This window comes from Ictalurus furcatus, chromosome 26 (assembly GCF_023375685.1).
Source record: "Ictalurus furcatus strain D&B chromosome 26, Billie_1.0, whole genome shotgun sequence".
NCBI classification, from domain to species: domain Eukaryota; kingdom Metazoa; phylum Chordata; class Actinopteri; order Siluriformes; family Ictaluridae; genus Ictalurus; species Ictalurus furcatus.
This window is the reverse complement of record NC_071280.1, coordinates 8,354,689-8,369,350: the sequence shown is the minus strand read 5'-3', so window position 1 is coordinate 8,369,350 and position 14,662 is coordinate 8,354,689. Positions and strand designations below refer to the sequence as shown.

General features: G+C 40.5%; 1 protein-coding gene across 2 annotated transcripts in view; it reads left to right on the top strand.

Moving 5' to 3' along the window:
* The first annotated feature begins 1,593 nt into the window (after positions 1 to 1,593).
* Positions 1,594 to 14,662, top strand: part of LOC128602014 (male-specific lethal 3 homolog) — a 32,387-nt gene continuing 19,318 nt past the window's right edge. Inside the window, exons 1-11 of one of the 2 annotated variants that reach the window (XM_053615519.1) lie at positions 1,594 to 1,881; positions 2,610 to 2,904; positions 4,292 to 4,374; positions 4,672 to 4,767; positions 5,279 to 5,376; positions 5,610 to 5,704; positions 8,284 to 8,412; positions 8,773 to 8,933; positions 10,140 to 10,298; positions 11,648 to 11,955; positions 12,604 to 12,713. In XM_053615519.1, coding sequence (XP_053471494.1) covers positions 2,806 to 2,904; positions 4,292 to 4,374; positions 4,672 to 4,767; positions 5,279 to 5,376; positions 5,610 to 5,704; positions 8,284 to 8,412; positions 8,773 to 8,933; positions 10,140 to 10,298; positions 11,648 to 11,955; positions 12,604 to 12,713 — 1,338 coding nt within the window. In that variant the 5' untranslated portion in view covers positions 1,594 to 1,881; positions 2,610 to 2,805. Of the gene's footprint in view, positions 1,882 to 2,609; positions 2,905 to 4,291; positions 4,375 to 4,671; positions 4,768 to 5,278; positions 5,377 to 5,609; positions 5,705 to 6,265; positions 6,567 to 8,283; positions 8,413 to 8,772; positions 8,934 to 10,139; positions 10,299 to 11,647; positions 11,956 to 12,603; positions 12,714 to 14,662 lie in introns of those variants that run through there. The other variant, XM_053615520.1, reaches the window with a different exon arrangement.

The window sequence follows — 14,662 nt, the reverse complement described above, 5'->3', positions numbered from 1 at the left end:
GATGTGAAATTCAAGATATAACACACAAGCATGCACACCCAAATTTCTCCTCTGGGGAATAAAACAGTTCTAGCTTTCTAGAACTGTTAAAGAAAACGTCCCCACAAGCTCAAAACTATCCTAATGCTACATGAGGTTTACATAAGAGCAAACTTATGGCTTGTATTCTTTGACAGTTAGTCTTATTATACTGTATATACAGCATATAGCGACATTGTGTTTATTTATTTTGTGTATTCATTCATTCATGAAGTTAAAAAACAGCAGGGTTTATTTGCATGTTGGTGGTTACCAGTTCTCTGAGTCTACAACACACACACACACACACACACACACACACACACTCAGAGTCTTCAAAAGCAGTCGTTCATTGGCAGGAACAACCTGAAAGACTAGAAGCCAAACACCATTACAACTTTGTTTGGAAGCTAATCTGATGAGATGAGACCAAATCTAAACTCTGACCACATGTTGGCACTGGCATTGGATCGACTTTTCAAATCAGTAAAAATAAAATAATAATAATTGATAGAAACCACCCCTTTAACCAAATCATATTACGCAAATCATATGATAAACATTTTTTAATATAACATATTATAATATAAATATCATTTTTAAAAACAGTTTTTAAGATAAGACACAGTAGCACACACAGGGGGACATGGACGAGGAAGCAGGGGTGGCTTAGCGGTTAAGGCTCTGGGTGACTGATCGGAAAGTCGGGGGTTCAAGCCCCAGCACTGCCAAGCTGCCACTGTTGGGCCCTTGAGCAAGGCCCTTAACCCTCTCTGCTCCAGGGGCACTGTATCATAGCTGTCCCTGCGCTCTGACCCCAACCTCCTGACATGCTGGAGTATGTGAAGAAAAGAATTTCACTGTGATGTAATGTATATGTGACCAATAAACACTCATTAATATATATAAATATGCATATGGGTATTTTTACTTGTAGGTTATTAAACATGTATACAAAACAAAACTGTATATCGTTCATAAATGACAATCTGAACATTAAGGATACTACTCTTTTTCCTTTAACTTTATTTTTTGAGTTTAGTTGTCTGATAAGAATATACTCATGTTCGACGTATGTGAATCGAACAGGGTTTAGGCTGAATGCTTGTTGTGATGAAGTCACATGGCGTGTCTTGGCCCAAATCTGCAGACAACCTGCTGTAATTTAGAAACATTGCAAGCTCCTCTGAATGTTGCAGCGTTTGCTTGATTTTGCGATTATCTCTGCGATCGCAAAACGGCAAAATCCTGGAAGGACTGGAATATTGTCTCAATCTGAATCGGGCAGTCGGATTGTGGCGTATATATATGACTCAATACCAATTAAAATATTGCCAAATTTCGATTCATATCGGAATACTGATGTGCATGTGAACCTAGTCACTGGAGGGTTTAAGCGTTATGATTTCATTAAGACAGTGGTTTTCAAATTCTCACTCTCAGACAACCACACACACACACACACACACACAATCAATTCATAATGTAATGTAATGTAAAGATGAAAGATGTAATCATTAATAAAAAAAAAAGGGGGGATATATTCAGAAGTCTGTATTTTAAATGTGTTTATTAAGGACATCTTGCAAAAGGGGGGGGCCTCGGTCAAATGTTAATGCCATCTGGGGGGGCCTTGCCCTGGAAAAGTTTGGGAACCCCTGCATTAAGACAAACGTGGGTGAGAAAGAATGAAGGTACATAGCGACCTCTTGTGGATAAAAAGCATATAGTCATATAGTCTATATACCCTTATAGATTCACGCTCACAAGTATAACAGCACACAAACCCCATCATAGAAGTACACCATACATGCATGTAGTGTGGCGCATTTCTGACAGGCCTAACGTGGACAGGTTAAACAAGTAAACGACTAAAAAGAAAAGAAAAAAAAAACTCAATTAATGTTACTTTGGTTATGAATAACACAAACCGAGTCTGATAGAAACAGCAGGCTTATATAAATAGCCACAATATGAATACGCCATTATTTGTTAGTTTTTTTTTCATTATTATTATTATTATTAAATAATTCATATTTAGATCATAGCATATTTAAACAACATAGAATATATACAAATGTATTAGGATTTTTTAATCGCAATTTTTTTTATTTATAGCTTTGCAAGGTTATTACAACTACATTATAACTACATTAAAGTAGCTAATCATGTCCTCCCAGGATCCATAACATGGAAATACTACCGTGAAATTAATATTTAAATTCAACTAAACTGTATAAATGAATGCTTATTCTATTTATTTATCTATGTATTTAAAAAAAATACGATTGATACAAAATATTACATTTACGAAATAAAAAATATTGATACGTTTATTTATTTATTTGTTTGTTTGTTTGTTTTTAATTCTTCACAAAACACGCACAGAAAAACTGCAACGGAAAATGACGACACTGTTGAATGGCACAGGAACACATACAATAGCTCAGAAATATAATTAGCAGATTTCATTACTCTTATTTATTATTTTATTATTATTATTTATTCAGTAACAGTGGGATACAGTGCAAAAAAGTACAAAACAAATGCATAGCAATGTTTAGTTCTCATTACTCTTGTTTACATTCCAGCGACTTCCTGGTCGTTTGACGTCACGGCTTTCTACGGATCCCCGGAGGGACAATCGTTGTGTATTGCTTCGTTTACCTCAGGCAGCACTGCGCAGGCTGGTCTCCGTAGATTTTCCTTTGGATAGCAGAGCGGCACAGAATGGGTTAAGGAGCGGAGGGTCTGGATTCCTCCTCTCCTGATCGCCATGACGAACAAATGAACTCTCGGGGAATGAAATTTAAATTCCATAAAGGAGAAAAAGTTCTCTGCTTCGAACCAGACCCGTCCAAGGCCAAAGTGCTGTATGATGCAAAGGTAACTTTATGCCGGAAACATGAAAGAGCGCAGTATTTTTTTTAGTCAGCATTGAGAGCTTGTGAATCTTGCTTCCTGGTTAGTGTGGTGCAATAGCAAGTGCGTTCTAGTTGATTTCAGTAGTTTAAGTGAATTTGGGAGGCGCTTTCAGCGCGTGCTTACTGCTGCACGGCGTGTTTACATGTGTCTGACATGCACGATGTAGTGACTTCAGAAAGTTGTGATGTTAATCAGAAAGTTATACACTTAAACAAGCAGTGCAGTTATTTATTTACTTGTTTGTTTGCATGTTTTATTGGCGGTGGAATGTAGCTAACTAACTCAGCTAGCATGAATTAGTTTCCTTATCTAGCTACCGCAAGGCCTTTTCCGTGTGTGCGCGAGACAGTAGTGCACTTCTTCAACTCAGCATCGCACACGCACCCATTGAGGGATAATAACAAATACACTCAATGACTCAATAGAGTTCAAAGAATATATACTATTTTCTATTCTATTTTAATAACTAGCATTATACTCACAAAGATCAGTTAGCATAGATGTGTTTGTTTATGTTTGTATGTTTGCTTGTGTCCTAATTAGTGCTCTACTTCCTATTCCTTACAGACCACCGTGCTTTATGGGTATATCATACGAACGTTGAAGTATTGCAGTGCATTGTGGGAATTCATAATACGCTGGATATATAATATATATAATATTATATCTCAAAATAGTGCACTACTTACTGAATGTGTTGTGATGTTGGATAAACAAGTTGTACTCCAAACAAACCATGTTTCCTTCACGTGCTCTCACAATTGTGGTTAAAACGAGTTTCCGAGCCAAACGTTACAAATTCGCGTCGTAAATACAGCGGGAAATTTTTGATACACAAGTTTTTCACTTGTTATGACCGTCATTTTTCCATGATTTGAGAGGTGGGGATATTTATTATGGTGGCCCGTGTTAATGATTCTTTATATATATATATATATATATATATATATATATATATATATAAAATTTCTTTTCCTCTCTCTAAATACAGACATTGACACGTCTTTCTAACAGCATTATACACACTGGACACTAGGAATGTGTTAGGAGTACACCTAGAAATATCGATCGCCAGCAAGCTAAAGTGAGCTGCTCGCTCGATTGCGGAACAATCCGTAACTTCAGCGCATGTGTAATTGGGAAACAGTAAATCCGCGGAGCTAGTGAAGGAAGCATCAGAAGCCGTTTGGCTAAAGGGAATCCGATGACGTCACCCCGGAAGCGCCTCGGCTGGAGCGGTGCGGTTTGTATAGCAGCAGCGGGACAAGGGAAGCTGTGTTGGGAAACGGTGTGCGATTTACCCGGATTACATCGCAGTTCTAACGCATAAACCGATTGTGTTTTGTAGGTGGTGGATATTGTAGTGGGAAAGGATGAGAAGGGAAAGCGGATCCCTAAATATCTGATTCACTTCAACGGCTGGAACCGAAGGTGAGAAACACAAACACTGCATACCAGCTGAGTTAGCCGTTAGCGTGTTAGCAATCAGGCCGGCTTTAAAAAAAAAAAAAACTCGCTGGTGCTAATCAAGGCCAAGCTTTACTCCATGGAGGCAGGTTGCTAGCTAAAGCATTCAGCTAGTTAACTTGTTAGCTCTTCCTGTTGTCTATGACCCGGAGTTCAGAAACGCACCAGCTCCTCCTGCTCTCACACACCGGGACTAGCTCTGCTTCCTTTCTCCACACAGTTCCTGACTCACCGTGTCAATATTGTTTGTTTATCCCACAGCTGGGATCGCTGGGCTGCAGAGGATCATGTTCTCCGAGATTCCGAGGACAACCGCAAGTTGCAGCGTAAACTGGCTCGGAAAGCTTTGGCTCGCATGTACGTTTGAATTAAAGCCGGTGTTTTTATGTTGTTGTTGTTTTATTTTTCTCCCAAGTGACATGTATATGCTGTTCCTGTGGTTTGGTTTGACGTGATGGCCAAGTATTTAAAAACCCGTTATAAGCCATGAGCATAAAGTACAGACACGCTGTTGACATTGTACACAAATCTGTTCACCTGCACAAAACAAAACCAAAATGGCGCCGACGAGTTTAAGTGACCTGTCCGCTGATTTTGATTGGTTTGCGCCGGATCACGTGGCACTCCGGGGCGTGTCACAAGAAACCTGTCTATGGCGTTCTGTGTTACAGAGCGTTTTCAAAACGCTCAATGGACATGAAGTCCGTTTCAGTGTACACGGAAGCACAAAATGGACCATAAATAAATAATGTATTCTTAGTAGTGTTTCTATTTATTTAAATGTTTACGTTGACACTTGATCCAAAGCAGCACACGTGTAAATTTCATCGAATTGTTCGTGTCGAGCTAAATACCTTGTTCCTCACAGGAGGAGAAAAGGATGGAGGAAGCGACGTTGTCGTTTGCCAGGTGTTAACTCCGTGTTAAAAAGCTTACCTGAAGACGAAAAGGAGGAGAGCGATGATCGTAAGTTTTACAGACTATTCTAAACGTGGTTCATAATGACATAATGGCTCTTATTAACGCTGTTTTCATGCAAAACATTCAGCTTTGGAGTTATTCGCCACAAACATGTCCGTCACTGAGAAGTCCTTGTCTTGTGAAGTCTTTCCTGGTGACTTATCAGTTTCTGTTCCCAGCTGAACTTTGTGATAATTCTTTATGTATGTTTTTTTTTTTGTTTTTTTTTACCTGAACAGCTTTGATTTCATCATCTGAAGACGGTGACGAAGACAATTCAGACCCGGAGACTATAAAAAGCGAGAGCGAGTCGTCTGAGGATTTAGATGAAATGGTACATAGTTGTTATTGAATTATTTTCATGTGTGTGTATATATAGCTGTTTGCAAGTTGTCATCTTTGTTAGAGGGCGTAACGTTGCATTACACCCCCTCCCAAAAAAAAGTTATGTACAGTGGATATAAAAAGTCTACATTACATTTATGGCATTTAGCAACTGTCCTTTATCCAGAGAAACTTACATTTATCTCATTTATACAACTGAGCTATTGAGGGTTAAGGGCCTTGCCCAAGGGCCCAACAGTGGTAGCTTGGCAGTGCTGGGGATTGAACTCCTGACCTTCAGATGAATCCAAGATGAACCACGGCAGTTTTTTTTTCCATGAACCTTTTAGGGAAATAAAAGAAAAAGAGCAAACTTTTAGAAAATTGTTAATAAAAGAGAAAGGAATGGGGGGGGTGACAACCTGATTGCATAATCATGCACACCCTTTTATAATGGGCCATGTGACTGTGCTCAGAATTTACCAATCCTGTTCAAAAGTAATTATCTTACACCTGTCATCACTGAAGTGACTCTGATTAACACCAAAATAAAGACCAGCTGTTTCTGTAGGAGTTTCTTGACCTCATCTTGGTTTCACCTGACTGCTGAAGCCATGGTCCGCAAAGATGTACGGGACCTCATTGTCGAAAGGTATCGATCAGGAGAGGGGTACAAAAGAATTTCCAAAACATTAGATGTACCATGGAACACTGTGAAGGCCATCATCAAAAAGTGGAGAAAATGGGGCACCACAATGACGTTACCAAGAACAGGACGTCCCTCCAAATTAGATGAAAGGGCAAGAGAAAAACTTACCAGGGAGGCTTCTGAGAGACCTACCGCAACATTAAAGGAGCTGCAGGAATGTCAGGCAAGTACTTGTCGCTCCCTGCATGTGAAAGCAAGCTCTCGTGTTCTTCAAATATCTGGGCTATGGGAGAAGATGGCTAGATGGAAGCCCTTTCTCATAAAAAAAAAAAACTACGTTTTGCCAAAGCGTGTGACCGAATGTGTTGTGGTCTGATGATACAATGGTAGAAAATTTTGGGCATAATTCTAAAAGATTAGTTTGGTACAAAAACAAGACAAGAGCGCCATACTCACTGTGAAGCATGGTGGTGGCAGCACCATGCTCTGGGGCTGCTTGTCTTCAGCTGGGACTGGGGCTTTATTCAAGATGCTCATAGTCAGCATAGATGGCTCCAAATACTAATCAGATTTTTTACAAAACCTGCAGGCCTCTGTTGAAGATGAACGATTTCACCCATTGCCTAAAGCATTTTATTTGTTTTTGATTTGAAATTTGATTGTTGCTATATCCCATCAAAGGTGGCAAAAAGATCTGGTGTGGTTTATCTTGGTTTCATTCTTTTACATGACACAAACCTGCAGTTTTAACAGGGGTGTGTAGACTTTTTATATCTGCTGTACAATTTTTGACCCCTTGCCACAGCGATACAGGAGACACCGTACAAAGTACAAACTTTTTGCCTTTTTATTTTACTTACTTATTTATTTATTCATTTATTTATTTATTTTGACTAAAGCAGACACACCCAGTGGAAAAGTCATTTCACTTAAGTGGAAAGAAAGTAGCAAGAAAATGACCCATTTGACCCGTGACATTGTGAGACTCTGTTTTGTGAGCCAATCGAAAACGAGGGCGGAGCTGTGCTCTCTTCGGTCAATTGTTAAGTAGCGGTCAAATCAAACGTTTTGCTTTTCCTTATTTTTAAAGCCTAACAAATTAGCTAGCTAATGTTACTTCACCTTTTGCACATATAATGAGCTTTAATAATCAGTTTCAACATGAACTGAGTAAGTATGGAATAAAACACAACTTTTGCTGAAAAGTATCCACAACAAGCTGACCAAATGTGATGACACTCCCACCCCAAAGGTGATGATTTCGGTTTATTTTTATTCCCCAAAGAAGCTTATACCATGGCAATTCACCAGCAACTGTACATTCCTATTGTAATAAAGAATGGAAATGTTGCATTACAACAGCTATAAAACTCATTAAACTATGCGTTTTCTTTTTCATCTGTCTCACAGTACAACAAACTATAGAGCTGAGATAGTCTTCTGTCCTTAGATGTTCCCATGGTGGAAAATGTACCGTTGCAGCTTTACTTTTGAGTGTTACAAAGCACAGAAAATGAGATCCCTTACCGAAATGGTAAATAAATGTTAAAAGTTAGTTATGGACGGCTTCACCGCAGAAAATGAGGTGTTGCCGTAGAAACAATAAGACGGAAGAATGAGTGCATTAATATAATTCTGTGATTTGAATTACAGCCGAGCTGCTGTTACAGGAAAACCTTCTGACCAATCAGAATCGATCATTCGAGAGTGCCGTGGTATAACAAATAATAAAGGAAGGAATCATAGAGTTAAAGCAACTTTCAATAAGGTTATTAAAGCAATGAATTTAAAGCATTATAGGCAGCTGTATTGTGGCTGGTTTTTATTTATTTATTTATTTATTTTTATTAATTAATAAAACATTTTTTCAATATTCCTACCAGCACAGCACATTCATGGCTCATTTGATGAGATTGTCTGTCGGTTTTTTTTGTTTACAGAAAGAAGAGCAGGAGGCCCACACAAAAAGGGAGACTGAGGAGAAGAACATCACGATCAACATCGACATCCCTGATGTGCTGAAGAAGAAGCTGGAGGATGACTGCTACTACATCAACAAGAGAAAAAAGGTTATTCCCAGCATACGTTATGTCGCACATTTAGATCTTCTAGACAGAACAGCATTTAGTGTCACTGTTACCATAGTGACAAAGCGTGCGAGTCCAGTCAGAGCAAATAGCAAACGTTAGCGCGGCGTGCTGGCCGAGTGGCTCATCGCACCAAACACGTTTGTGTTTTATCAAGCTGTAAATGATCTCGCTGGCCTCTGATACTGTATTAGTATTTAACACCATTTAAAATGGCTTTGCGGAGTATTCACAGGGTGATGGGAAGACGTCATGGGTCTGTTAACGTGATTAAACCCAGGCAAGGAAGTGCTGCTGGTGAGTCACGTTTGAACATGTGACTCTTCTCATGTTTGTCTGTAGCTGGTGAAGCTGCCGTGCCAGATGAACATCGTGAACATCCTCGAGTCGTACGTGAAACACTTCACTATCAACGCCGCTTTTTCTGCCAACGAGCGCTTCCGGCATCCTCAGAGCTCCACGCAGTCCAACATGAGCCCACACTATGTACCACCTGAGAAAAAGTAAGTAAAACTAGTGCACTGTTTCGCTTTAGCCCACAGACTGTTTACACTGAAATGGATTCTTGAACAGAGGACAACGCGCTGTGTGTAAATGCACTGATCGTTTAGTCTGAAGTTTCCAGAAGTATCCTTGACTTTTCTCATCGCGTAGATATTGTAATAGTACAGATTATATGGATTGTATATTAGGGATCAGGTACAGACATTACAATACATTTTTAAAAAAAACAACAGTAAAACCAAAAACAGGTTTATAAAAAAAAAAACCAATAAAGCTAAAAACATGAAAACACTAAAGCTAAAAACATAACGCATAAAAGAAGAGGCCGAATCAGAGAACACCACAGTAAGGGTATTTTCAGACCTGTAGATCTGAGCTTTGTTCCGAAACGGGGACTTAAACTGTCGCAATGTTGTATTTTCTCCTCGGCTTGGTTCGCTTTCACAGAGTAAACTGTCCTCTCATCAGTCGGAGCGCACCTGTTTATGTTCCGGGGTTCAGCATAGCGGTCATCCATCAAGATGGATATGCAGCAGCTCCGCCAGCTTATTGTGGCTTTCGTTTTCTTTTTTAAAAGTGCACCTATTATGATTTTTCAGACATTACTTTTCATGTGCCATGTTACATACATAGCTGTTTGTGAATGTAAAAACATCTGCAAAGGTTCAAAAATCAAAGCGCATGACAAACGGAGTTATTGACTCCCAAAAGAAGGAATCGATTCTGAACAGCTGAAACGAGTCGTCAGTAATTCCACACTTTACTTCCTGTACTAACCCACGTAGGTTTATAACAAAAAACCCCGCCTCCGGTCTTCATCGGCTGCTCGTGAACAACGTGTACTTTGACCCCGCCTTTGTTGTTGTTGTATCTGAAGCAAAGGCACAGCCCTCTTCTGGAAAGGGGGCGGAGACCAGCAGCTCATTTGCATTTAAAGTGTTTTTGCTTCCACCCAAAAAGGGGCGTTTTCAGCGCGGTATATTAAATGATCAGACACATTCTGGGAACACCTGAGACTTATTACATCTAGTAAAAAGGGGCGTAATAGGTCTCCTTTAAGCTGTAGCTATTATTTAAAATAGTTTTATCCAGTTTGTTTAATGTTTCAGGTTTAAAACGCAGCTTTAGCGGTTTAAGGGTTTTTAAGGAGGAGGAAGCGATCTCTATACGTTTCTAAAAGTTTCTCGTGCGTTCTGCGCCCACAGCGAGGAGCTCTGTAAGGAAATGGTGGACGGCTTGAGGATCACCTTCGACTTCACCTTACCCATGATCCTCCTGTATCCCAACGAGCAGGCCCAGTTCAAGAAGGTCAGCTCATCCAAGTTCTTCCAGCCGATCGGAGACGGTGCAGGATGCTCTACTAGGTAGGGTTGTCACGGTAACAAAATTTCAGTACCAGTACGATTCCACGGTACTCGGTACCAGTGCAAAACACAAAAAAATGCTATTTGAACAACACATTATTTTTTTTAATTTAAATAAAAAAATGCCATTCTGTATACTTGAAGTATACCATTATTAAAGCTACTAGAGTTCTCCAGACAAGAGGAGAAATGTTTCTGACTGACTGATATTAAAGACATAAACAGTGCTAGCCACACGTTATTTTCTAACACATAAATTTCAGATGTATCGGTCATCAAAAAGCGTCTGGTGTGTAAAATTATTCAACCCCATCATGTCCTCCCATTTATTTTACCCCAATAAAAGTTAAAGCATCAAATGGTTAATAAGGACTCCTGACCGTATTAGCGTTAAACGCGTGTGTGCTAACCATTAAGTAAGCAAAAACGAGGATGTTTTCCTGCAATGATGCACTCCAATTAAACTATACTACAACATTCATAATGCAGCCGCTTCCATCATTTTAAACTCACCTGCTTGAGTAAATACCGCGGGTAAGCAGCTGCTCTTCTGAAAGCCCGGTTAATCTATCCACACTGAAATATTACGGGCGAGGCTTTTAGACACTTGGCGGTAATAGCACCACGAGCATCCTAAAGAAATACATGTATTTCGCATGCTATATAGTAGGTAAATATGCGATTTTGGACGTAGCCATGGCGACTGGCGGAGCTGCTGCTGCTTTGGCTCCAATGTCTTCTTGTTGCACCCGTGAAAAGTTCCCGGCCGATTACTTGTCCGGCAGCGCGTCAGTACCGGGTTGACCCGATATTTATGAAAATCTGGTACCGTCACCTTTTTCTTTTTACTCGGTACTGGTACTTTTGACAACCCTACTTCTAGGTGGTGTGGAAATCTGAAACGAGACTATACGGTTTGTTTGGAGGAGGGACCGTATACGTTGCTCGTCACGGTTAGCCGGCTAGATTTTCACTAACAAAAGACAAACGTGGAGACGTCCGTGTTTTGTTTTTTTTTTTCTTTTTTCTTCCCCCCTCTTTGTAGCTCGAAAAGATGTAATTCCAAGCTCCAAGGCAAGTCGAACGCAGCATATAAACCACCTACTGCAAGTTCTTTGTTGGTTCCTGCGAAATCCCAGTCATGACACAGAGCTCTAGTTCTCAGTGTCTTGTAAATCCTAGAAGTGCTGATAAGTTTGTGAACCCCTGTTTTACATACCAGGCGAAAGCCTCTGTGACACTGAAAACTCTTCCAAAGCTTTTCGAAATGTTCATATTTGATCATTTGAGTACAGGAAACGAGTACATATCGATATTCTAATTGGTTGTAATTGGTGGTCATGTGTCAGGTCTCTCGGTGAGCGCTCCCCGAGTCCAGGCCTGAATCCGTCCACTCCTCAGTCTACAGACGGACACTCTGCTCACAACGAGACCTCCATCTCACCCGTTATCACAGCAACAACGCCGAAACGCCGCCGCTGCACCAATCCCGATTCAGACAGCACGCACTCTCTGAGACGCTCCACGCGCAACACCTCCGGGGGAGAGAAGAGCGCCGAGGGGGGAGGAGGCAGCAGTAACACCTCACCTCAACCCAAACGCAGGCTCGCTGAAGTCCCGACTCCGCTTCCCAAATTCTTCCTCAACCTGGAGAAGAGTGAGTGAACCGTCATCCTTCCATCTAAAGCCATATTTGGACGTTTAAACCATAGCGATATGGAATGTCTCGCTTGTCTCATAGTTGTTAAATGTAACAATAACTAGATAAAAACTACACGACGTTCTTTACTCAGTAAAAAAAAAAAATGCACAAATTGTCGTGAATACAAATAATCAACTTCAGCTCATTGATTATTTTCCTATAAAAGAATGCCCCATTGTGTCTGATGCATTATTTAAAATATAGTTAAGAAACAAAAATCTGGTTTAAAAAAAAAAAGAGGTGTCGAATCTTTTCACTCGAGAAGTACAAGAGCTCTGTGAAGGGAATGAAATTCTGGAGATTTTGCACGTCAGAGATATTCGAATCCAGTGCGAACGCTGTCCATGTGCTGTTACTCCGTTCTTATATATCAATAATTACCTAACCTTTCATTACAGTACATTAGGTTATGGTTTTATGACAACGTTCCCTTCAAGTATCCACTCTTTACATATAAATAATTCCATGACGGCTTTGATCTATCCACCAGATGGTGCTGTTTGTCACCAGATATCTAGATCTTAAATTGCTTGTTTGTAGGAAAACATCGAGAGGCTTTTCGTGTTTGTGATATTTTTTTTATTTTTCTACTTTTATTTACAGGAACACCAGTCCACAGTGGCTCGTCCTCGCCGCTACCCCTCACACCAAGTAAAGATGGCAGTGGCGTGTTTTCGGGGCTCGAGAGTCGCCGGAACAACGAACTGAACGAGGTGAGGTTTTAAATCGAACTGCCGTGCCGAAGTTTCTGTTTTGAGACACGAGCCCGACGTGAAAATTCAGGTTTATTTTTATTTGTTTGGATTTTGTACATATTGTTTTAGGCTACGTCCACGTTAATCCGGATAGGAAAACACCATTTTTCATTTTAAAACGCTCTCTCTGTCTACGCCGGAGTCTTCAAACGTTTCCCAAAAACCGCTCGTCCACGCTAAAATCAGTCCGTACTGGATTTCACGGTGTCTTATTTATTTATTTATTTATTTATTTATTTATAAGCGATTGTTGCAGCCAAAGATGCTTGATTTTCCTGCTGCTTGCCGAGTTTATTGTGTTATTTATTTATTTATTTATTTTGCGCGGTAAACTACTCGAATTACACTAAATAGTTTTGCGGGGTCTTTCACAGTGATGTTTGTTGGTAAACGCGACTTTTTAGCTGTACTCATGTTCGACGCCCGTGAATCGAAGAGGACTTTGGCCGAATGCACGTCGTGATGACGTCACATGACGCGTCTTGGCCCAAATTTCCGCGGTCATTTTTGAAAAATCGCAAGCTCCTCCGAACGTTGCGGCGTTTGCTTGACTTTGCGTTAATTTCTGCGAGTGGAAAGTCCAGGAGGGACCGACTGAAACGTCTGAAAACGCTTACATCCGTATATGTGCAGAAAAGAATTTCACTGTGCGTACGTGTATGTGATGAATAAAGACTCGTTATACTGCCCATACATAACCGCGCTAGAAGCTTTGTCCCGTGTCATCTCCGTCAGGCATTTATTTACTTACTTATGTTCGGATGCATCTTTAAGCTTTAACAACACTATCAAACTGGATAGCAGGCACAACAACTGCAGTACAACATCATCCACCGTCTTGTTTGTTTCGAGTTGAACGCGTCACGTGACTAAAAAAACACGTCATGGTGTTTGGAGCGTTTTTCTCGGTCCACACCGCAACAGGAAAACCGCGTTTTCAGATTGATCCGCTCAGGTGAGTGTTTTCAAAAAGCTCCATTTTCCTCTGGACAGAAACGCAGTCTCGGTGTGGACCGAATGCCAAAACACAGGGAAGAAGGGTTTTCAGGTTTATCCGAATTAATGTGGACGTAGCCGTGGTTTGTTTGTCTTGTGTATTCCAGCTTTTGAATACGGCTTAGTTCTTCATGGTTGCCATAACACGAGCGCGTAACGATTTATTTCCTCATCACGATCCTTATTTTAATTCTGCGAAACCATACACTGATGTTTATTCTGTAGCAGAATGTAACTCGAACACCGGATCCAAGGCTGTTTGTGCAGAGAAATCGGTCTGTTTGGTCAAGTGTAAAAGCTATTTTCAAGCCTTAGAGCCATCCGAGAACCGGCATTGTGTGCCAGCTGGGGGGAAAAAAGTGATCTGGGGTGAGTGAACCCCAGTGCAAACTGCAGCATGTGTGAAAGTGAGGCGTTCCAGTGACTGGTTCAGCTGGTCACGTTAATTATAAAGTTGAGGAAAAGCCTGATATTGGGACAGAATGCCTAGAGTACCTACAGTAAGCAATTTGTTTGTTGGAGGGAAAAAAAATAATTCCCCAAGGGGCAATGAAGAAATTCCCCAAGGAGCTCTGAATGTATTCTGGGTACTGATCGATAGTGCTCTACACACACACACACACACACACACACACAGCAACAGCTACACAGTTTTGAAAATGCTATTAGTTGGATGTGCTATAAGAAATACTACGCAGTCAGAACTATGGTATGTCTTGTGGTGGTGTTGCAGGATACACCTTATTATTTCTTTCTAGATTAATCACAAAATACATTTCTGTAAAACTCTGTAAGAGTAACCCCGACGTTAGGCACTGTGGATCTCTGTCTCGTATAATGTTCACATTTTCCTGTCGCGCTTCATTTAAACAAGTCTCGATAAAGATACAGAGGCTTTTCAGTAGGAGCAA